This window comes from Dipodomys merriami, unplaced genomic scaffold, assembly GCF_024711535.1.
Source record: "Dipodomys merriami isolate MVZ:Mamm:240054 unplaced genomic scaffold, mDipMer1.0.p SCAF_1, whole genome shotgun sequence".
Classification (NCBI taxonomy): domain Eukaryota; kingdom Metazoa; phylum Chordata; class Mammalia; order Rodentia; family Heteromyidae; genus Dipodomys; species Dipodomys merriami.
This window is the reverse complement of record NW_027202270.1, coordinates 6,380,538-6,403,405: the sequence shown is the minus strand read 5'-3', so window position 1 is coordinate 6,403,405 and position 22,868 is coordinate 6,380,538. Positions and strand designations below refer to the sequence as shown.

At 50.1% G+C, this 22,868-nt stretch overlaps 1 protein-coding gene across 2 annotated transcripts in view; it reads left to right on the top strand.

The window, feature by feature from the left end:
* Positions 1–22,868, top strand: part of Dis3l2 (DIS3 like 3'-5' exoribonuclease 2) — a 401,227-nt gene that overhangs the window by 375,473 nt on the left and 2,886 nt on the right. For both annotated transcript variants that reach the window (XM_070014895.1, XM_070014884.1), the window contains 3 exons: positions 19,513–19,696; positions 20,339–20,425; positions 22,580–22,727. In XM_070014895.1, the coding sequence (XP_069870996.1) occupies positions 19,513–19,696; positions 20,339–20,425; positions 22,580–22,727 (419 nt within the window). The remainder of the gene's footprint in view (positions 1–19,512; positions 19,697–20,338; positions 20,426–22,579; positions 22,728–22,868) is intronic.

Sequence of the window (22,868 nt, the reverse complement as noted above, 5' to 3'; positions counted from 1 at the left end):
TCACCCTGGTCTGCACATGTGTCATTTGTACTCAAGAGCTATTTATCTACTCTAAGTACCCTTTCCCCAGACCTCTCAGAAGCACTGGATGATGGCTCCTGAAAAATGTTCCAAAGCCCTCAAGAGAGGTTTCCTATACTTCTGAACTGGTACTTGCCCTTCACAGAAATCTCTAGCCCCTCCACTCTTTGCTGCTTCTCTGAGGCCAGAACCCAGCCAGAGCAAGGAAATGTGGTAGCCACAAAGATGAGGAGATGGTTCTGGCTACTGGCCAGATGCAGACCCACCAGTGCACGTGGGTACATAAACAGGCACACACACTGGCACACTGGGCCATGTCCCAGCATGTAGTATGACATCCATTCTGCTATTTTCTTTTTTTTTTGTCGGTCATGGGGCTTGAACTCTGGGTCTGGGCGCTGTCCCTCAGCTCTTTAGCTCAAGGCGAGCGCTTTACCACTTGAGCTACAGCGCCACTTCCGGTTTTCTGGTGGTTTATTGGAGATGGGAGTCTCACGGTCTCTCCTGCCCCGGCTGGCTTTGAACCATGATCCTCAGATCTCAGCCTCCTGAGTAGCTAGGATTACAGGCTTGAGCCACCAGCGCCCGGCTTCCATTCTGCTATTTTCTTCCCTGATACATGCTAGAAAAATGAAAGATAGATTTTTTTATAATCACTTTGTAACACTTGTTTTTTTAGCTATGACATGAATAGAGGACACAATTATAAGCATCCAGCTCAAGGGAACATTAAAAATGAGCATGCCCAGGTCCTGAAGCAGAACCCCTTATTACATCCAAAAGGATATCACCAGACCAGGAGCCAGTGACTCATACCTGTAGTCCCAGCTACACAGGAGACTGAGGATCACTGTTCAAAGCCAACCCAAGCAGAAAAGTCTATGAGACTCTTACCTCTAACCAGAAAAAAAAGCCATAGTGGACAGTTGTGACTCAAATAGTAAAGTACTAGCCTTGAGCAAAATAAATCTAAGGGACAGCATCCAGGCAGCACTGACTTCAGACCTGGTACCAACATATTCTCTCTCTCTCTCTCTCTCTCTCTCTCTCTCTCTCTCTCTCTCTCTCTCTCTCTCTCTCTCTCTCTCTCTCATATACACACACATAAACACACACGCACACAAAAGATATCACCATCATAACTTCCAACACTGAAGATTATTCTGCCTAGCAAACTAATAAATGGACATATATGGAACCATTCCATAATTCATGCACTCTGTGTCTGGTAGTATTTTTTGCTATTTTCTTTCACCAGTGAAGAAAACTTTAAAAATATTCTTTTTTTTTTTTTTGACAGCCCTAGAGTTTGAACTCAGGGCCACCCTTGCTAGGTAGGCTTTCTACCTGGCTACACTCTCAGCCTCAATATATTCACTTTTTTTTAGTCAGTCGTGGGGCTTGAACTCTGGGCCTGTGCACTGCTCCTCAGCTCTTCAGCTCAAGACTAGCACTCTATCACTTGAGCCACAGTGCCACTTCCAGTTTTTCTGCTTATGTGGTGCTGAAGAATTGAACCTAGGGCCTCATGCATTCATAGCAAGCACTCTACCATTGAGTTACCTTCCCAGCCCAATATATTCACTTTTTTCTTTTTATGGGAGGGTTTAATTTTTTTTTATTGTGAAAATACTGTATAGAGGGGTGACAATTACATGGGCAAGATAATGAGTACATTTCTTATCAAGCATTGTAGTCTCCTCCTTTGTTTCCCCTTCCCATCCCTTCCCATCCTCCCCCTGCCCCCCCACCCAATTCTCCCTGCTCCCCTTCTCCCCCCCACCAAAGTTGTAAAGTTCATTTTTGACATAACGACTTGTACATCTTATTGTTGCAATGGGTCCACCTGTATCCCTATTTAAATGATTATATATTCACTTTTGATATACATTTCCACCCAGAAATATGTGTATATTTTTCCCTGACTATATATACAAATGATGACAAGAGAAGATAAAAATTAAAAGACAACCATTAAAACAAATGGATTAGGTAGTGGCAATGTGGCTCAATTGGTGGAGTACTAGACAATGGGTGAAAGCATCAGATACTAACTTTCAAGTCCCAATCTGGACCCCCCCCCAAAAAAAAAAAATTGGGTTAATCATTTAGAAGTATTTGGCTCATGGTAATCTAAAAACAGCAGCTAGGGCATGTTAATAGGCATGCAGTATGACAGCCATAAATGAACATGCTCAGGTCCTGAAGCAGAACCCCTTATTACTTCCAAAAGGATATCACCAGTCTAGTAGGACCAAGTGGAAATGCGTAGTTGCATTGCTCTTCTTTACAAGTTCTCTAAGCCAGTAGGAAATGTGTCATAATTTACATCTTCAATTAGTATAGTCCTCTCTTCATTCAGGTCTTTTTAATTTTTTCTAAAAAAAAATGTCATAATTTTCCATTTGGTCCTACCCATCTGTCATTAGATTTACTCCTAAGAATATAATTTGGGGATCTACTCTCTCATACTGCATAATCATGTTTCTATCTCATAAGATTTTAATAGAACTTCAAAATTCCTACTGTCTTATGACATCCTAGCCATCCTAACAGCTGTGATACACCATTCATGTTTCTTGTGATGCTGGGGTAAATATACCTGCTGCACTGCCAGTTGTATACAAAGATAACCCATCCATAACTTTCAATTTGAGAAGACACATAAGTTGAAGTATGGCAACAATGATTTATAGGCTACAAGTTAGACAAAGCAGAATCTGTGATTTTAAATAAAAGTACCTTTTTATCACAAGTTATTTATTTTAACTTTGTGAGGGAGATTTTATCTTTTCATCCAAGTTTTCTACAATTAAAAATATTTTTGTAAGGTGCACACCAGTGGCTCATGCCTATAATCCTAGCTACTTAAGAGGCTGAGATCTGAGGATGGAAATTCGAAGCCAGTCCAGGCAAGAAAGGCCTTGAGATCCTTATCTCCAATTAACTACCAGAAAACTAAAAGTGATGTTGAGGCTCAAAGTGGTAGAGTCCTAGCCTTGAGCAAAAAGTTCAGGGCCTATGCCCAGGCCCCCAGTTCAAGTCCCATGACTGACGATAGGTAGGTAAGTAGGTAGGTAGGTAGGTAGGTAGATAGATAGATAGATAGATAGATAGATAGATAGATAGATAGATAGATAGATAGATAGACAGATAGATAATTTTGTGTGAAAATTACTCTAAGATGATCATGTGCTTTCATCACAAGATATTAACTAAACATAAAATCTTGACCATGGTCCCAATCATTCTCAGCCTAGTGGACATCAGCTTATTTAGCATGCTGTTCTGCTCTAGGCAGAAAACCAAACAGTACACTTCCCAAAAACCTTGCAGCTTGGGCTCTGGGTGTTATTTAGATTTTGCTAAGGAGACTCACTTCCTTTTTTACTTAGATTTGGGCAACAAATTGATAGAGAAGAAAGACTCAGCCTGAGCTGTCTAGGTTATTGCAGGAAACAAGTAGAGCTAAGTTGACCAGCTACTTTCTTATTTCTAGTCTCCAGCTGGGCAAGGGATCCCTAGAGCCCTCATTTCTACTGAGTATTATCTTGCTTCAAGACTTTGACTGAGGTAGTGTGATTCTAGAATTGGTATCCAGGCTCTTCAGATTTGTGATCATCACAGCCAGGGCTGTGAGGCTGAGACGCATGATCCTGGGTGTGAGAATGTCCTCAGCTCTTCTCATACCTCTCCTTTTGCAGCCCAAATAATTACTCAAGGATATCCCACAAGATTTCCTAATTTTGCTGGAGATTATTCTTAGGGACCTAGCTTCATTACTGACCCTCTAGCCCTTTGCATAAGATACCATTCTAGGGGCTGGGAAGGTGGCTCAGTGGTGGAGTGCTTGCCTTGCATGCCTGAGGCCCTGGTTTCGATTCCTCAGCACCACATAAGCAAAAAGAAAAAAGCTGGAAGTGGCACTGTGGTTCAAGTGGTAGAGCGCTAGCCTTGAGCTGAAGAGCTGAGGGACAGTGCCCAGGCCCAGAGTTCAGGCCCCACGACTGGACCCACCCCCCAAAAAATAAAAAGATATCACTCTATTTCAGGTAGATGAAGGAGATGTAATAGTCCTCATTGGAACTCCTGCTAAACACCAACTCCTGGACTGTTGATTATGAGGATTAAATTAGGGTGATTAATATACAGCCATTAGGATAGTTAAGTGCTAGACCACTCATAAATGTTAGAAAATTAGTGGACAAAACCTTAATCAGTACATGATATGAATGACCAGAGGAGTTCATGACTACACAGTGAACAGAGATTCAGACAGAACTATGGGATTCCATAGCCCAAGCTAAAAGGATATTGAATGTATAACCAATCCCCAAGGCCACAAAAATGGATTTGGGTCACAGATACTCAGCAGTAGTGTTGTTCAGCTCTCTTACAAGTTCATTTAGTATATGTTCCTGTCCTCAGTAACCCCCTCCTCTAAGCCTCCACATAGGCTTATCATCTATCCATCCTACCTTTCTGTGATATCTGTTACCATGGAAACAAACTAAGGTGGTTAAAGGTCTCAAGCTGAAAGAACCCCTCTGTGCCTATCCATAACCTTAAATGACTACCCCCACAGCTATTCACAGCCACATGGCTGAGCGTACTGGTGGGGGATTCCCTGGCCTTTATATGAGTCCTGTGCAGATTCACAGATACACCGAATCTCAGCTCAGATTCAGACAGAGGTATGAAGAGTGTAGAGAGCATTGAAAACCAAACCTAATGCCCTGGAGGGCTGTGAGCCTGGGAAGCATGATCCTGGGTATGAACATATCTGCAGCTATTCTCCCACCCCTCCTTTTTCAGCCCAAATAATTACTCAAGGATGTCCCACAAAGTTTCCCTACAAGACAGAAAGTCTAGACACAAGGAACTCTGGAGACTTAGTACTTCAAAATTCAAAAAGACTTTCTAAGAAGGTAGGTATATTCTTGGTTCCATACAGTAGGTGGGATACAAGGTTCCATAGAGAGGTGACTCTTCTTTTTTCAAGTTAAATTGCCTTTGTGAAACTTTGCACAAACTTCCTTTGTCATCATGTGATGAACTAACACTCCTGTCATTCTGGGGAGTTTCCTGGGTCTGCAGCTATCCAGTGAGATTTGGAACCCTTCTGTCATTTCCTTCTAGATGCTTCATTGCACATAGTGACATGTTCTTACTAATGACATTGGGGGGGGGGTAATTAGCATTTTTGTTGTCTGCCACATTCTTATCTTTCCATTTCCTGGCCTGATCTGTGTCTCTTTCTCTACCTCTCTGGGATTTGTGCATATACAGGTCTACATCCCCTTTAGGGCCACCTTCTGTAAGCCGGTAGCTTAGCCAGGCCATTTTCAAATCTAAGGAGGCTTATTACTCCTGTCTAAGACTTCAGGGAGTTCTAGAAGAAGCTGTGATCTTCAGTTAGTCTTTGTTTGGTGAGCACAGGGCCTCCCCATCCTGACCACTGGGGCATATGCCACAGCTTCTTCCATGCCTGTGTTGCACCAGACACTAATGTCTTTACATGCTGAACATGGAAATACCTCTGTTGGACACCCTCACTTGGATACCTGGAAGCCCAGGACCAGACCACAGAGGCCTGTGACACTCTCACAAAAGTTACTCCAGTGGGAAACAGCCCACAGAATTGTAGGCTGGGTCTGAGCCTGAAGAAAGGTGCCCGTGGCTGTCACCTCTCACAGCTGCCTGGCAAGTGACCAAAGCATGCTTGGCTCACTCAGCTTTTGGCTGTGCTTTTGGTGAGGCAGTGTTTCTGATCTGTCATCACTGCCACTCCCTAGACCTCTGGGGCATTGTGGCTTTTTCTTGGTGGTTGGACAGGAAGCTTCCAGAGCCTGAAGGAACTACAATGCTTGATGACAGACAAAGGCTATCGATGACTGTAAATCACTTAGAACTGCTTCACAGATGGAAGAGGAATGGGACATGTGGACTGTCTGTTCTAAGGGTGCTTCTCCAGTGTCAGGTACCTAGCTTAGAGGCATCTGTCAGAGATACACAAGCTTGTGCCCACTGAGTTAAGTGGAAGGAAATGGCCCACTTAGGCAGCAGCTGAAAAGCCATCACAGCAAGGCCTGGCTGAGATGTAGAACACAGATCACTCCATAGACTTGGTACTACTCCCAGGCAGTCCCCATGCAATCCATAGCAGCCCCAAGGATGGGCCTAGGATTGCTGGGCCAGGCTCCAAGGGAGATGAGTGAGACATGGGTTGGCCAGTGGGGGTCAGCACCACATATGGAGATCAACTGTGTTGAGTAGCAGTGACAGGGAACAAGGGACAGAGGACAGGGCACAGGCTTGGGGGTGTGCACTTACTCTCATCACCTGGACCCTGAAGGCTGTCTATTACTCTCTGAGTCTTGAGTCAGCCTGAGGTGGAAGCACTAAACTTGCCTTACAGGGCTCACTACTTTGAAAGGCCTTTTTTTTCCCCATCATATTTTCTAGTTATCTCTTGACTCTCACTTTGTTAATGTAATCCTTGGTCTCTCAGAATGACTGCTACCCCAGTAGTTACCCCAAAAGACAGGATCCTATCTTCAGCTTTGTGACCCAAAAAAGTCTAAGTGTCCATCTTTAAGTATCCAGCCAGGAAGTGCTGAAAAAGAGCCAGATTGTGGTAAAGTTCTGAGAGGAGGTGGTGACAGGGATGGCTCCGACTCTCCTCTTTGGGCCCTAGCACAATGTGGGAAGCACAGGGAGGGGCTGCACACATGCCCAAGTGCGTACCTCATGGAGCAGTCAAGGTTCTATCCCCCTCCTTTCCGTGTTTCTAACAAGCTTCTATTTTTAATATTTCTAAGCTCTCATAAGGTCCTTAACTTAGAGCAGAAGGTTTTTACAAGTCAGACAGGGACTCCCTAATCTGAAAGTCCCAAATATGAAATGCTCAAAAATCCTGGATTTCAAATTTTAGATTCTGGTACACATTAGATTTGGATTTTTTTACTCTACGAAAATATTTCACATTGGGGCTGGGAAGGTGGCTCAGTGGTAGAGCTCTTGCCTTGCATGCATGAGGCCCTGGGTTCGATTCCTCAGCACCACATAAGCAAAAAGAAAAAAGCCGGAAGTGGCGCTGTGGCTCAAGTGGTAGAGCGCTAGCCTTGAGCTGAAGAGCTGAGGGACAGCGCCCAGGCCCAGAGTTCAGGCCCCATGACCGGACCCAAAAAAAAAAAAAAAAAAAAAGAGAGAAAGAAAATATTTCACACAAAAAATATCTCTGAAATCTGAAGCATTTCCATTCCCAACACTTCAAATAAGGGCTATATAACCTGTAATACTAATATTTATAGATATATGCTAGACTCTGAGAGAAGGGCTTTACACAATTTATTCCATTTAATCTTCCTTGGAATAACCCCAGAGGTAGGGAAGGAACTTAAGTAGCCTGCCCACGGCCTGTATGGTGGCCCTTTCCTTCTGTCCCTTGTTGACTCTTGACGAAATCAGAAAGCCACTGCTGCCTGCTAGACCCAGACAATGAAGCTGCTTTCCACAAGGAGACCCTTGACCCCTTGAAGGTCATCCTAGTTCAGGTCACCTCCAAGGGAACCTGAGACCAGTGCTAGTCAAAGCCATGCAAAACCTGGCCTCCATCCAGGAACCCTACAGCAGTCTCCACAAAGCCCCTCTATTCAGAATTGATTTACATGCCAGATGGGTCCTACAGGCCCTGCTGCCAAACCTAAAAAGTGACTCCTTAGAAATTTCCAAGTGCAAAGAAGGTCTCTGGGGAAATTCTACCCATGTACCTTGAGGACTGGAGAACAGTTGATGGGTGTTCTCCAGTCCTAATGTAAACCTTATTCTTTTGCTTATCTGACAAACTATATTGGACCCTTGCTAGTGTCAAGCACAGACCTGAGCACAATTTTTACGAAAACGAGGAAGACCCAGGACAGGGTTATTTCCCTGTGACAAATACCTAAGAAAAAGAAGAGGCTCCTGAAACATTCATTATGGCTTATGGATTGAGAGGTTTCAGTCCGCAGTCAGCTGACAAAGTTGCTGTGTGTCTGAGGCAAGGCTGAATACCATGGCAGGGAGTATGGGTAGAGAAAAGCTGCTCGCCTCATGGTGGTCAGGAAGCAGAGTGAACAAGGGAAGGAAGGAGTCAGGGAAAAGATGCCATTCCCATGACCCTAGAATCCTTCTTCTCCAGCTACGTCTCCCTACCTCCCAAAGCAGCACCACCAGCTGGGGACCCATAAGGCCAGTATTTCACAATTCAACAATGACAAGGTGACAAGGAATGCAGGTGACACCCAGCTCATGAAGGAAAGCAAGTGCACTGCTTCTGCCAGCTAGAGCACTAGTTTGAGGCCCAGGGTGGGAGGGACGGGACCCACCAGTGGTAGGAAAGTGCTCTGTGAAAAGGTTGCCACATGGGGGTTTCACATGCTGAACCAGGAAGGACAGAGTGGGGAGCCTTGGTCCCTCCAGAGTCCTGCTTGTGCTTTGTGTATCTGGGGAAGGCCGAGAAAATATCAGGGAAGCCCAGAAGGCTCTGGATGGGAACATATCCATTTAAACCACTCTGAGCCTAGTTCATAAAAACATATGTCAATATTTTTAAAGTCACATAACTAATGAGCTCTGCCAGACCCAACAGGCCACATCCCAGTGGGTGATAAGACAAGTGTTAGTTCAGTGGAAATAGCCTGGGAAGGGAGAAGCTTTCTTTAATCTGCTGGGTTTCATGTTTATGCGAGGCACCTGCCCTTGGACAAGAATATTTATTCATCAGGTCACCAGTAAATGAGTCCCAAGCACCATGTCACCCTGTGTTGGAGTTAAGTGATAACCATGTAAAAGTGAAAATCAGAGCAAATCCAGTGGACCCCATCTGAGCAGCAGAAGCTGTCTCAGGCTGCCTGCCAAGCTGAAAGAAAGGTGCAAAACCCATAGCTGCCACCCTTAGTCCTCTATTGGTAGAGAACTCTGATTCTAGCCCCAAAAGAAATCCTGATGATCACATAATGTGTTCTGTGAAGGACTAGAAAAATTATGTTTCTGACATTGTTTATTTGTTCCCCAAATATCTCATCAGCCCTGGCTTGTGTGCCTAGCTCTGGAATCCAGAGATGGAGTTCCCTGTAGGCCTGTGATCTGCAGAGGAAACAAACTGGGAGACAGGGAGTGTCTGAAATGTGCTCTAAGCTCCTGGGAGCCAGGGAAGGAACCTTTCCTGGCTGAAATCCTGAAAACCTCACTGGGAACTGAGTAAGAAGGTAGATATGAGACTAGGAACCCCAGGGGAACTTGAGGGTATTGTTGTGTCTGTCACCCCACATGAGGGAAGAAGTCCCCTTTCCTTGTGACTGATGGGAAGCTGGACTGAAGCCAGGGGCAGGCCAGCAAGGATGTGGTGTACAGAGGCCAAGGGAACCATCTTCAGTGTGAAAGCTTGGTTTCCTCTGAGCACTGCCCCTGTGAGGGCCCTGACTGTCGGGATTGACAAGGGACTGAACCTACCAGAATTTTGTTCTGTTTTGTTTTGTTTTAACAGAGTGAAACCCACCAAGAGAAATGTGCATAGTGCCCAAAGTGCCCAGATCAGAGCTCAGTGGGGAACAGACTAGAAAGAGGCTACGTGAGGTTTGCTGAGGGTCAGCAGTTCTTGGGGCAAGGATTCATACCCCCGTGTCTGAGGTTCATAGTTCCCCCCATTGTGGCTTGTGGGCATCCCTAGCCTTCTACTGTATGCTGTGGCTCAGGACATTTCTTCCATAGGAAATGCAAAAGTTTAGAAGTTCAACAAGATGTGGGCTACATAAAGAAAGACCTTGTCACACCCATCCCCCCCAAAAAGCAATAGAAAACGCTCAGCATTATGCTCATCTCAGGGAATGTTCTTAGGCAGATAGGGGAACAACTTCATACAGGTGTTGTCCTTAGCAGAGGGCTAAGTCCTGATTCTGCTCTATTATCCTACCATACAGCAACAAAGAGGAAGAGGCAAAAGCCTGAAAATAAAGTTTCCAGAGTGGTAAGCAATGACCCAGCCTAACCAGCCTTGTGCATTTTCCTGCCCAGGGTGCTCCTCCCACCCCCACCCCACACACACACAGGGGCAGGGAGAAGTTTGGCAGACAGGCTCCATTCCTAGAGATTGCTGGGTAGATGGAAAGCCAGTCACAGTTGATGACCCTGGACTCCACCACTACTGTAGCCTTAGTGAGAGGAGGAAGTCCTCTCTACCAATAAGAAGCACAAATGACCACTACAAAAGCCCCTGTCTCAGGTACCAGCATGGCCTCAGGGGAAGGCCTGTGCAGGGTCTCCGCTTTCAGCACAGCCCTTGTCTGGGGCTAGAAACCTTGCCACCTCCTCTTCATCTTTAGGGGGTCTGTGGCAAGCAAGTGACCTTTAGGGTCAGCCAAGGATGAAGCAGTGGTAGAGTTCCCTGCTCTGTGAGCTTAGGAGAGTTACCTCACTCCTCCAAGCCTCCCCTGCTTACATGAAGAATGAGAACTCTGACTTTAAGACTTGAGTGAGCTGAAATTGGCACCATAGCTGACATCAGCCTGCACAGTCACAATCCAGAGACACCTTTCACCCTTGCTATCTTCATCTCTGGATAGCATAGCTCAAGGTGGAGGTGTTACTATCCATTCACCTCAGGTACCATAGGGTCTTATGGCTATTGAAAGTAAAAACAACATAATGTGTCTAGAAATGTGAGCTCCTACAAGGACAAAATCGAACTCTTACAGATAAGAATAAGTATTTGTGCCTGCTAAGAGTTCTGTGCTCTGGGAAGTGAGGCCAGTAGAGCTGTCTAGGCAGCCATCCAGGTTGATATTGGGTAGCTGTGAATGCCTCAAGAGGAAAGTAGGGCTGAGGTGGGCCAGGGCCATAAGGAAACCACAGGTGCAAATGAGTGGAGATCCCTCAGCCAGGACTGCAATGTGAAAGCAAGGATCTGTGCAAGCTAGGGGTTTCTGAGGGGCCTCATGGAGGGAGAAACATCTGATAAGTTTGTGAGCAGTGGGTATAAAGTACACTGAGGGCCCAGCTGCATTCTTGTTTCCTTGCAGACTTGAGTGGCTGCATGGCTGGGGTGGCCCTGATGAAGGGGGGCCTGCTCCTCTGCATCAAGGGGCAGGAGCCTCTTCCCAGGAGATCCAGGCATGCTCTCACTTGCAAAAGCAGAGTAACCCCAGTTCCTGGGCATATGTGTCATCCTCCTCCTCTAGCTGACTTGGGTGTGTGTGTGTGTCTGTGTAAGAGAAAGAAAGGCAGAACCTAATATCTATAATTCCTGAACACCCTTCTTCCTTCGCTCTCTTAGGGCCCAAATTCTATTTTTAAAATTAAAATCATCCCTTCCAAAGTCAGTGATGACCCATTTGTTTCCCCTGAGCTTGTCCAAACTCTATTCTCTGTCTGAGGCTACAGGGCCATTACCCACCACTGGGGCATGAGAGAGGCCTTGGCCTTGGCCAGGAATCAGTAAGACGGCAAAGCTGTCAGGGACACCCCAGGGCTCCCAGAGGCAGCGGCTTCTGTGTGCCTTGGCCACGCCTCCTCTGGTCAGTAGTTCCAGTTCCAGTTGGGCAGCGGCTGGAACTGAAGAAGGCATATGTGTCAACACCATAAAGGAGCCAAGCAAACCCTAATTACCCCGCACTGTGAGCCACACGGCACAGACTGCCACCTGGTTCTGCTTAGGGGCCAGGGCCGTGCCCACGTGCAGGCCTGCCCCGTGCCTCCCTTCGAGCAGAGCTGAGCCTTGGGAAGAGCGAGGATTTGTGGCTAGCTTTACGCTGACAAAGGGCTTTCTGCCCTGTCAACCGCTGGGAGCAAGCCCCCTCCCATCTCCCTACCGCAGCCTCCCTTTGGCAGGGCCTGAGGGCCAAACTTGGACGCTTAGCCTCTGGAGACTTCCTTTTGAGCTAGAAAAACAAGCCGCTAAAACGTGCCTTGCCACAGCAGCAGGGCCCCACCCGCTAAACCTATAGAAAGGCCCTGGAGTGGAGTGAGCCTCACAGAATAGGAAACCTGGCTCCGGCCTCACCCACAGGGCCTGTTATGTCTGGCTCCAGAGGCCAGTTCCTCTGGGGTTTTCCATGCCTGTGAACTAGGCCCCATTCATTTCCCTGTGGTTTGATGAGAATGTCCAAAACGTTCAGCAGGTTGCAGTGAGCCCCGTAGGAGAGGGGTCAGCGAGAGGCCCACGCTGTGATGTGGGGTCGGCCCTGTGGCTCCCCTGTGGTGGGTGCCCGGGTTGGTCTGCTGCTACCTCTCTTCCTGAGGTTCCCCCACCCAGCCCCTTCCCAGGCCTCCACTGCCCAGCTCCTAGGCCACCAGCTCCACCCTGGCCCAGCTGAGCAGGGAACTGCAACAAAGATCTGCTAAAGTTTCCCCATCCCCAGCATCCCTCAACATAGCGCACATCAGACCACTGGCTTCCTATCATGCCCTGTTCCCGTATAGTTTTCCACCACACAACACTCAGTCTGGGACCTCTGGGAGAGCAGTGGTGCCCTGTGAGAGTGGCGGCTGCCTCCCCCACGGTGGGCTGCCCAGCCGTGGAGAGGGAGCAGTACTCCAGTGCTCAGCCTCCGTGCGGGGCCCAGCAGCTGCCCTCCGCAGCCCATGAGGAGCCTGAGGCCTCCTGGGCCCATAGGGAGGATGTACCCAAGTGGAGAAAATTCCATCTTCAGAAGAAATGGGTTTGAAACTGGCTGGAAGCAATTCTTGTCAAATTTCAAGTTAGCAGTTATCACCAAAAGCTAATTGAACAGTCTCTGTGAGCGGCCTAATTCTATTAGCGTGAGACTTCACAGAGCCATGACAAGCGCCCTGGTAGCTGAGGGCAGAAGAGTTTGTTCCTCTCGCATTTGATTTTGATCTTTGCAAAATCAGTGCATTCTCAGGTATGTGGTAACAGGCACACCCCTTGACCCTGGCCCCGGGTTAGCTCTCCAATCACTTCCCGAGCCTCTTACCAAGTGTTCTGGATGTAAAAGGAGTGCAGTGGGCCCTAATCTGGGTCTGGAGATGGGCTATCCTTGGAGCCCCACCTTTCTTGTGAGGCAGGGCTGAGAGGCATATGTGAAGAAGCCAAGTGAAGAAGAACGGAGACCAAGAGCAAGGCCAGGATGGGAGGACAGGCCCTTCCAGCAGCATGGCCCCTGTTCTAAGGAGAGGCACACAGCCACTTCCGCCCTCTTGCTGTTCATCTCAAGTCACTGAGTTCTAGCGGAGGAAACTAGGCCGGCTGAGGGAACAGAGCTGACCGAGTTTGCACCTGTATCGCCAAGGAGACAGTCCCTGTGTTTAGGTCATGGTGAGGTAGCTCTTTGTACCATGATGGGCATAAGAGTTTCTACTCCTGAGACTTAAAATGACAGTTTCGGGGATAGCAATCCTTATAGCAGGATTACCCATCTGCCCTTGAATTTGTTTCTTCCATTCTGGGGCTGCCTGAGTTCTTGGGAAAGTACTGGCTCTCTGTGCTCTGACCAGCTGTGGCCCTCTCTCCCCTGGCCATTGCAATATGGGTGTCAGTAGCCTGGTGGCCTCCAGGACACCCTAAAGAAGCAGCATTAGCTGTCATGACCCAGCCTGCCTCCAGGATACAGTGGGAACAGAGGCTGAGGCACTGTGCAGGGCGTCCTCAGTGCCCCCTGCCTCCTCTCCACCCAAACCTTGTGGGCATCTGCTTTCACCCTGGAGCTCACCTGGATCCTTCCCTGGGAGCCTCTTCCTTCCTTCCACTCTCCTGCCGCAGCTCCCCACGAGCTCCCCTGCTCCCTGTGGCCAGACTGAGAGCACCTGAGCGTCTTCTAGCTGGCGCTGCCTCTTCACTGTAACTGTATTGACAGTGGTCTTCACCTGATGGCTGGGCACCCTTCTCTTAGGTTTTCTGAATCAGCTTCCCAACCCTTCCTCCCCAACTTGGGGCACCTTCCCCTAAGCTGGGATGGCTTGCTGCTGCTCCCCTGCTCTCTCCACTGGCTTCTACCACCTGGGCCCCCCCTCTGCTCCACCTGTGCCCTCTGGGCCTGCCCCTTCCTTTCATCCTCCCCCGAATGTGTACAACCTCGAGATCCTCAAGGGCCCAGCCTCTGGTGTGTGCCTCTGTCACTGCGTCCTTCTTTGAAATGTCCCTCTTCATCAGCTCCCACTTGGAGGCTAGCCGCCAGGAACTCGGCCTCTACCTCCTGATTTCTGCTTTCTAGACATGCCCGCTGTATTTTAGTTCTTGCCATTGCAATTTTATTTCTTTCCTGTAAAACATTTCCTTGCATCTTGTCCTCTCTCAAGATCAATCCTGTTTATTACAGGATCATAGAACTCCCAGGAACGGGACAAAGTCATTCCGTGCACATTCCCCAGGATGGCACTTTAGGCTGCTAGCCTCAAAAGCACATGAAACTGCTGCTGAAGGAATGTGGGGCTTGGAGTCAGTCACATTCCTGTTTGTATACTAGGTTTCTCCCACCCAGAAAGAAATACAAACATCCCAGGGCCGCAGAAGCCGGCATGACAGTGGTGGTGGTGGCATCCAGGGCAGAGTGAGGTCTCAGCTTTAAAGTGTGGCTAAGAGAGTGAACAAAAAGGATGAGACCCCACCTGCTCTGGTGGTTTTAAATAACTGCCGCCACGTGTATTGGGAGCGTGGTGCTCAGGATCAGAAGACCTGTGAGGGGTGAGGAGAAAAGAGCAGGGGGTCACTCCTTTTGGCCCTATTTGGGAACAGGCAGCCAGGCAGGGCCTTAAGTGAACACAGAGCATAGAATTTGGGTCAGAAGCATGTGGAGAGAGCTATGGAACCAAGCCTCCCAACTCCTGAACGGGAGCCTACCATGCCTAGCCTGGGAACCTTTTATTCAGCACAAGTTGGCTAAGCATCTGTACTAGGACTGGAGCATGTCTAATTAGGGATGGGGAGGACATGCAGCTTGGGACCCAGAGACCAGCAATGTCGCAGAGACCAAGCACCATGCTGGCGGACAAAGGAGATGCCAAGGGTCCCTGCACCCCTACAGAGCAGATGGTAGTAAAAGATGAAGAATAAGAGCAGTGACCCAGACTGATGCATACTCAAGCTACAGGAGCCTCAAGAATTCAACATGGCTGGAGAGGGATGGGGCAGGGAACATGTGGAGGGAGAGGAAAAATGCATACACATTGTCTCACCAGGTAGTATAGCTGTCCCACGTACAGTGGGAGCCACCTAGTGGCGGGGGGGATTTAGCAGTCAAGAGACCCCATGGGGTTTGGTATGAAGAAGGCACCATGACCAGAAGTAAGGAGGCTCCTCAGTAAAAGAAACGGCAGCTTAGACAAAGGGGGTAGCATTGTGGTAGGAGGGCAGTAGAAAGTTCTGGAAAATTTTTTCTGCCCCCTGCTTTGTGCGAATGTTGTCCTAGAAGCTCTGTCTCAGCTCAGAGAGATTGGGAGGGGGGCGGGGTTTGGCACATACCTGTAAATCCCAGCACTAGGCAACAGTGAGACCTGTCTCAAAAGAGTTAAAAAAAAAAAAAAAAAAGTGGGCGCCAGTGGCTCATGCCTATAATCCTAGCTACTCAGGAGGCTGAGGTCTGAGGATCTAGGTTGAAAGTCAGCTGGGGTAGGAAAGTCTGTGAGACTCTTATTATTTCCAATAAACCACCAAAAAAAAAAAAAAATGGAAGTGGTGCTGTGGCTAAAGTGGTAGAGCGCTCTCCTTGAGCTGAGGAGCTGAGGAACAGCGCCCAGAGCAAGTGTTTAAGCCCCATGACCAACAAAATAAGAATAAATAAAGCCGGCCATGGTGGCACACTCTGATAATCAACAAGGAAGATAAGGCAGGAACATCAAGAGTTCAAGACCAGCCTGGGCAAAAATAATAAAAATAATGATAATAATCATCCTCATCATAAATGAGAGATGTGGAACAGATTGGATCCCGAGGTGGCTGTGTGCTAGCTACTGTATGCAACTCCTTCTTGCAAGTCCTGCAGTACCACGCTGCCTTCTTAAAGGTGATAGAGGCCTCTAATAAATAAACCAAACCCCAGTGTCTTGTACACATTTTGATGCAGTTTGGGGTGGCATCCTGGATGATAGCTCTTGCTGGGTAGAGGAGAGCATATGAAGGTTGTCGCTGTCTTTCCCCACTGTCTGCCATCAAGGGTGAGTGCCTTACTGAGGGGCTCGCTGAGATGAGAAAGTTCACACCTGCCCTTCACCTACATCCTCCAGACTTTGCAGGTCTGGAGCACAGGTAGGGGTGCTAGGAGAGAGAGGCATTTGGAACCTTGGCCCTGGAGTCCTGGCGTACTGCTTTCTGTCACAGCTCAGCCCCGCCTAGACCTCCAGAGTTGTGGGGCCTTGGTGGCGCAGGGCTCCAGATGCTCAGCAGATGCCAGGCCTGGGACCAAGGCCCTGTCTCCGAGGGCTTGGCTTGCTGTTCTGGAAGGTGCTCCTGGCTGGCAGCCATTCCTGAGCCCCTACTTAGAGCAGTTGTCAGGCAGTTGCTGAGTTCCAGCTCCCCCTCCCCAGAAGGGCTGTGATCTCATGCTTGTGCGATGCTGTCAGTTGCTAGGGGCGGAGGTGGCTTACAACTGAGGGCAGGTGCCCAGACCAGGGGAGCAAGGTTCAAACCAGCATGGGTAGCAGGCCCCAGAGCAGCAGCCCTTCTCCCTCCATACCCCTGTCCCTCTTCCCAGTTCCCATACCCAGCTGGAGGTGTCTTACTCCCATGCTGCCCCAGGACAGCTCCCAGCTTCCAGCTGTACAAGCATTACTGCCTCTGAGAAGAGGCAGATCTGGTGAGGAGCTCAAATGTTAGAGCCTCCTCCTAGCCATCCCCACTCCCTTAGAGCCATGTGACCCACATGGCTCAGCCCAGAGCTGGATTGTGCTGAGAAAGAAGCATGGACACCATGTTTCCTCCAGCCACTGGGCTGCAGTTTGTAAACTGTAAGGGTCTTTCCCACCCAGAAGTCCATGGGTTCTAAGCTTCTCCTGCCACGTCCCAGGTGCCAGGAAGGAAGATGCGGAGGGGCCCCTGCTGGTCACTGTGGAAAGTGACTAAGTAGTTGAATTAAGATTAATAGGTCCCTTAGCTGGCCCCAGACGAACCAGGATACTATCACTGCCAGCATTGCCTGGTCCAATTCTTTGTCCTGGGGCACCTAGTTACAAGGAAGCTTGAAATCTGTAGTGCTCTGACTACTTGGCCTGCCTATTCCCAAGCACTGCTGGGGACCAGGACTGGAGGGCCAGAGCACCTGCCAGGCCCTGGAGGCTTGCTCCAGGGCACACAGGACCTGTTCTTGCTCCTCCCTCTCCTGCCTGCAGGTGTGAGAACTTCAACAACAGGTTGTGAAAAAGTGTCCCTGCAGCCATCCTAGAGCATTAATACTTGCCACTACTCAGGGAATCCTGACTTAGTATTATCTACGCCATCTCCCTGTCTAACGACAGTGGTGTTTTGTGCTTGATACTGCTAAACTATCATAGAGAGCCCTCAGGCTACTCTCTTAATTCCACCCTTGGAGGGCAAGAGGACAAGCCAGAGTGGAAGTAGAAATGGAGAGATACCAAGGACTTGTCTAAGGTCAGCCTCTGCATACAAAGCCTCACCAGACCATTGTCAAGGTTAGCTAGCAGGTAGTTGTTTTTGTCCAGGTTTCAGGTAACTTGTGGGAGTTCACAGTTGGTGGACTTGCCTAAGGCTGTGGTTGCTACCTGATACCTCTAGCAAGCCCTACTTTTTCCCTATCCCTGTCCTTGTCCTTACTTGAGATCATGAGAAGTCTTGCAGAAGAGGTCTTAACAGAGGATGAGCCTGGCTTTGCCTGAAGAGTCTTTGACCTGTGGCTGGAGACAAGAAGGGCCCCACAGGGCTCAGACAGGCTCCAGACCCTGCCAGCCGCTTCACCACAGCCATACTGTAGGGCCATGCTGCCACCTGCTGGCCTCATTCATAAAATACAGCCCGGGCCCAGCCCTGGGGGTTACAAGTGTCTCCTCTTCATCCAGGAAACAGACTGCGCTCCAGCCTGCAGTATTCTGGGACTGACTGGAGAGAAAAGTCTAAAACTGTACCTGGATCACCATAACAGAGCCAATTGAGTAGAAAAGTACATCTGAGCAACAAGCTAACCAAGAAGTGTAGCGTAGACTGAGGCAGACCCGTCTCATGGAAGAAAGTACCACTCTTTCCTAAAATGCCTGGTCCCTCATCTCCCTCACACCATCCCCGTGACCAGGGCTGTCAGCCATGTCTTATATTTGGGGAGATTGGGAGAGGTCTGACCAGGGACCCTGAGCAAGAGTGTGGCGAAGCCAGGATTCAACTCACATCTCAGCAAACTTAGTGGTCGTTGAAGGGGTTGGGATACAGGGTTTTCTTCAGAACAGTGATCAGCACAAGGACAGATTCAGAGCTGAGAAGCAGGGTCACAGCTGTGGCTCAGTGAACAACATAGGCATACCCAACGTTCTACTCTGGATTCCCTGCCTGGCCAGGCCGTAACCCTGTCGGGCCCAGAGCCCATGATGGAGGGACCAGGTATGGCCTGCACCGTGTCTGGTGGGGCCTGTACTTCTTGGGCACATCTCCACAGCATGTCCGGTCTAGGTAGAGTAGGGCTGTGAACATGGGTGCCTTCCCTTACCATGCCTATTTTTCCTTCTGAGCGTTTGGCCAGGTGACAAGGCTGACCCCAGCACCCGCCTTCACCTCCAGAGGCCCTCCAGCTGCTGCTGGGCCTCCGGAGCTTCCTCCCTGCATCCTACCTCTGTGGAAGAAGCTTGGGGCTTGACATGCAGCCTTAGGGGATAGTCTCTCTCCAAGCTGGACTAATAGAACCTCCCTTGCTCTGGGAGCAAGCTTTCCCCACACAGTGCCACTGCAGCCAGGATGCATACTCGCTTTGAGGGCTTCTGATTAGATGCACTTTCCCACCAAGGCAGCCCCAAGATGGAGAAGAGCAGTGCACAGCCTCCAGCCCTGGATTGGGGGCAGGTAATGATCTCAGGACGGCAATACACAGCCCGCTTTACCTGGCCCCTCAGTCTACTGTGTCCCCACTCTGGGTCCTTGACACGCTTTGAGTGCTAGTTTTGTTCACTTGGCAGTCATTAGAATTGCTCTTGAGTGAAGCAGAGCTAGAGTGAGTTCTCTTGGGAGTTAGTCACCCACAGAGGTCTTTGCTGGACCGTGTCTGGGGCTGAGCAGTGGGGAATGAGACAGTCTGTCACTGCTCTCCCCGTGTCGCCATCTAGCAAGCAGGGAGACCAAGACATGTTCACAAACTAAGAGAGAAAGAGCAGTGTGGACATGTTGGCTCAGAGAAAGTGGGGATAAAAGAAAAAGGATTCAGAGGGATAAATAGTACTGGGTCGCAGACAGGTTCTTTATACCAACCATTCAAAGGTACAAGAGAGCCACTGGGCAGGAAGCTTGGGAAAGGGGGCGTGCCACTCGCCTCCAGGGTTTCCCCAGCCACCGTGTCTCCCCTGCAGGCTCGTGGAGGAGTTCATGCTCTTGGCCAACATGGCAGTGGCCCACAAGATCTACCGTGCCTTCCCTGAGCAGGCTCTGCTGCGACGGCACCCCCCACCCCAAACAAAGATGCTCAATGACCTAGTGGAATTCTGCAACCAAATGGGGCTGCCCATGGATGTCAGCTCTGCAGGGTCCCTTAATGTGAGTGCTGTGTGGTAGAGGAGTGAGAGACTCTGTCAGTCTCGCACCTTCCACTTTCCACGGGGTCCCTTTCCCCCTCATCTGCATCTCCCCTGCAGCAGGTCGGGGGGCCTGAGGAGAAGTCCCGAGTCACAGAGGCTCTGACTGGAGTCAGTCCCTCTCACCTAGATGGGCCAAGGGGAGCCACTCAAGGCTTAGCCATGGGCAGAGGTCCTTTGGCCAGAACTGGGCAGGTGTTAGGCCTAGAGACTTTACGTATGGGCCTGGGATTCCTGTAATCCATGGGATGTTTCTTAGGGAAGCTGGTTTCCGGGACCCTCTTCTTGGAGCTAAGCCTGATGGGGCAGGGGAATCCAGAGCCCTGGCTCCAGTCCTCCAGGAGGGAGACTTCTCACTCATGCTCTGAGCCCTGAGGAGGCAGAAAGTAGCTGTATGGCAGAGAGCTGGCCATGCAGCTAGACATGGAAGGGCTGATTAGAAGTCCAATGTGGGTCACAGGGTATGAGCTCTGCACCCCAGCAGGACTGAGCCCGTGACCAGGGGATCCCTCCTCTTGGTATCAGGTGGTCAACAGATGATGGACTCAGAACTTCTTCCCAAATATAACTGCATCTCATACAGGTTTCTGGGGTTTGCTTCTAGAAAAGTCTGACCAAAACATTCGGAGATGACAAGTACTCCTTAGCTCGGAAGGAGGTACTCACCAACATGTACTCCCGACCCATGCAGGTAAGGGAGACCAAGACTCTGTCCCCATTCCTAAGAGTGCCCGTAGCCCTGACCTCAAGACCTTTATGGGCACTCAGCCCACTGCCTTTTCTGCTCTGCCCTGGGGCCTATCTGGGTGCAGAGGGGCTGTGAGCATGCGAGAGGAGGGTGCCCTCAGGCAGCCCCTGGGATGGGGATGCCGGGGTCCCAGGAAGAGCCTGTCCATATACCAAGGACAGCTGGGCTGCCCGTGGCTGCTAGGGAACCCAAGCAGGAGAAAAGTTCCATATAGCCCAGCCATATAGTCCAGCTTGCAGATACACAAATAGACTCCATGCGCCTGGGTCCATGACCGGGGGCAAGGGACAGCCTGTGAGTAGCATGTAAGGGCTGGCCCTCCAGCCTGCACTTTAGCACTTGAGTACTATCATGTCAACAGGAACTATAGATGCTAATAGGGCTGGCTCTGGGCCCCAGAGCTGGGATGGTGACAGTATTTTTCAGGGGTCACTCAGCAGATTCAGTCTGGTCAGAAGAATCAGATGGCCACCACTGATTTATTTCCTCACACTTCATACTGTGCTAGGAATGGAGCCATCCAGAGCCATGAGGGGCTGTGTACGTGCCCCTCGCCACCCACATGCTCACTGCCACCTAAAAAGGCTCAGTAGCCTCTGTGCTTCAGGCCGTGCCTTCTGCCCTACCTGCAAACCTTCCACTTCTAGGGTCAAACTGGTCCTGGAGCTCCATAGGTAGAAGCCTTCTCCTGGCTCAAGGTTCTCTGGCTCCCCCGACCCCACCAGCCAGGGGAGCCTGTGAGCTTCCTCTCCCCTGCTTCCTGGCCTCTCTGGTGACATGGGCCTCTGTCACGGGGCTGGGAAGAATCCAGCTGAAATACCCCATGAACTGGAGTGAGACAAGACAGGGCAGGGGCGGCGGCAGCAGCAGCAGCAATGCTAAAAGTGGTGGTGGTGGTGGTGATGGTGGTGATGCCTCATTCCTCCCTGAGCTGTGAAATGGGACACAGAGCTGTCCCAGGACACCACAGGGACACCATGTCCTCACCCTACCCGGAGATATTTCCGCCAGCCCGAAGGGAGCAGAGCCCTTTATCCTTCTCACCCCATCTTGTCTGGGGAACTAGGCCACCACTGAGAACAACAAAGCCCAAAAGGTGGCTTGCAGTGGAGACAGTATCTACCCCTTCTGCGACTTGTCCTGGGCAAGCCGCGACTCCAGCGGGGCTGCATGGGAAGTGGAGTTAGAGGCCGAGCTGGGCACTGCCTGCTGCCCCCTGGATTCCAGTGCCATGCAGTCAGCTGTCCATTTGGCTAGGCACACAGGCCTTAGCAAGGGAGTGAACGTGCTTCCAGGCAGCAGGCTGCCTGATTCTAGAGGCTCTGACCAGACTTGGCTCTGGGCTGTCTGGACCTCTCTCTTGGCATGTCTCTGACCTCTGTGTCTCATGCCGGGAGGATCAGGTAGTCTGGAGCAAGCAACCCTGGCTAGCAGGCTAGTATGGGGCTGGGAGAGTGCAGTGCAAGCACAGCTAGCATCTGAGTAGTGATCAGGGACAAAGGGATTGAGGTCAGCTCATGCATAGGCTGCGGAGCCCCCTTGGGTTTTGCTCCTAGATGGAGGAGTAGCATTTTCCCATTGTGGGCAGATGGTAGCCCTGGACTTGGCAGTGCCTGACAGGCATTCAGCCGCCTCAGCTTCTGCTTGTGCCTCTTGAAGACAAGTCTGTAGGCCTGGCCTCCTGTTTGGGGGAAGGGGTAGATCACAGACTGCCCTTCCTCCTCCTCTTTGTTCTGATAGAGACCCAGGGCTCTGAGGGGAGGAGGCTACAAGTAGCCATCTTTGAGGAATCCTGTCACCATTCCCAGCAAAGAGATGGGGCCATTTGAGCTATTTTGAGTACTGTCACGAGGAAGGCATCCAGGCAACCCTGGAGCAAGGCCAGGAGGCCTCCCAGCCTGCCCCTGTCTCATGGCAGCTTCTTGAGTCCTTTTATGCAGAATGACTGACCCCTGACCCCAAAAGCCTGCTTGGTTTTGTTAAACTGCCTGTGGCCTATCTGTTCAGTCTGTACCAAGACTTTCCCTGACAACTGTGGCTCTCCCAGTGCCCACCAGGCCTGGATAGACTCTGACTGAGACCTGCTCCCACCCACAGATGGCACTGTACTTCTGCTCAGGGGTGCTGCACGATCAAGCTCAGTTCCGGCACTATGCCCTGAATGTGCCACTCTACACGCACTTCACCTCACCCATCCGCCGCTTTGCAGACGTCATGGTGCACCGCCTCTTGGCTGCTGCTCTGGGTAAGGGGCATGGCTTGGGACCGGAATGGGCCTGCACCCACCAAGGGCACCCCCCCGCATGAGTGCCTAATGGCCAAAGGCCACCCGGCTGGGCCATGGAGGTCCTGAAGGACAGATGGCCCAAGGTTGAGGGAGTCCCGG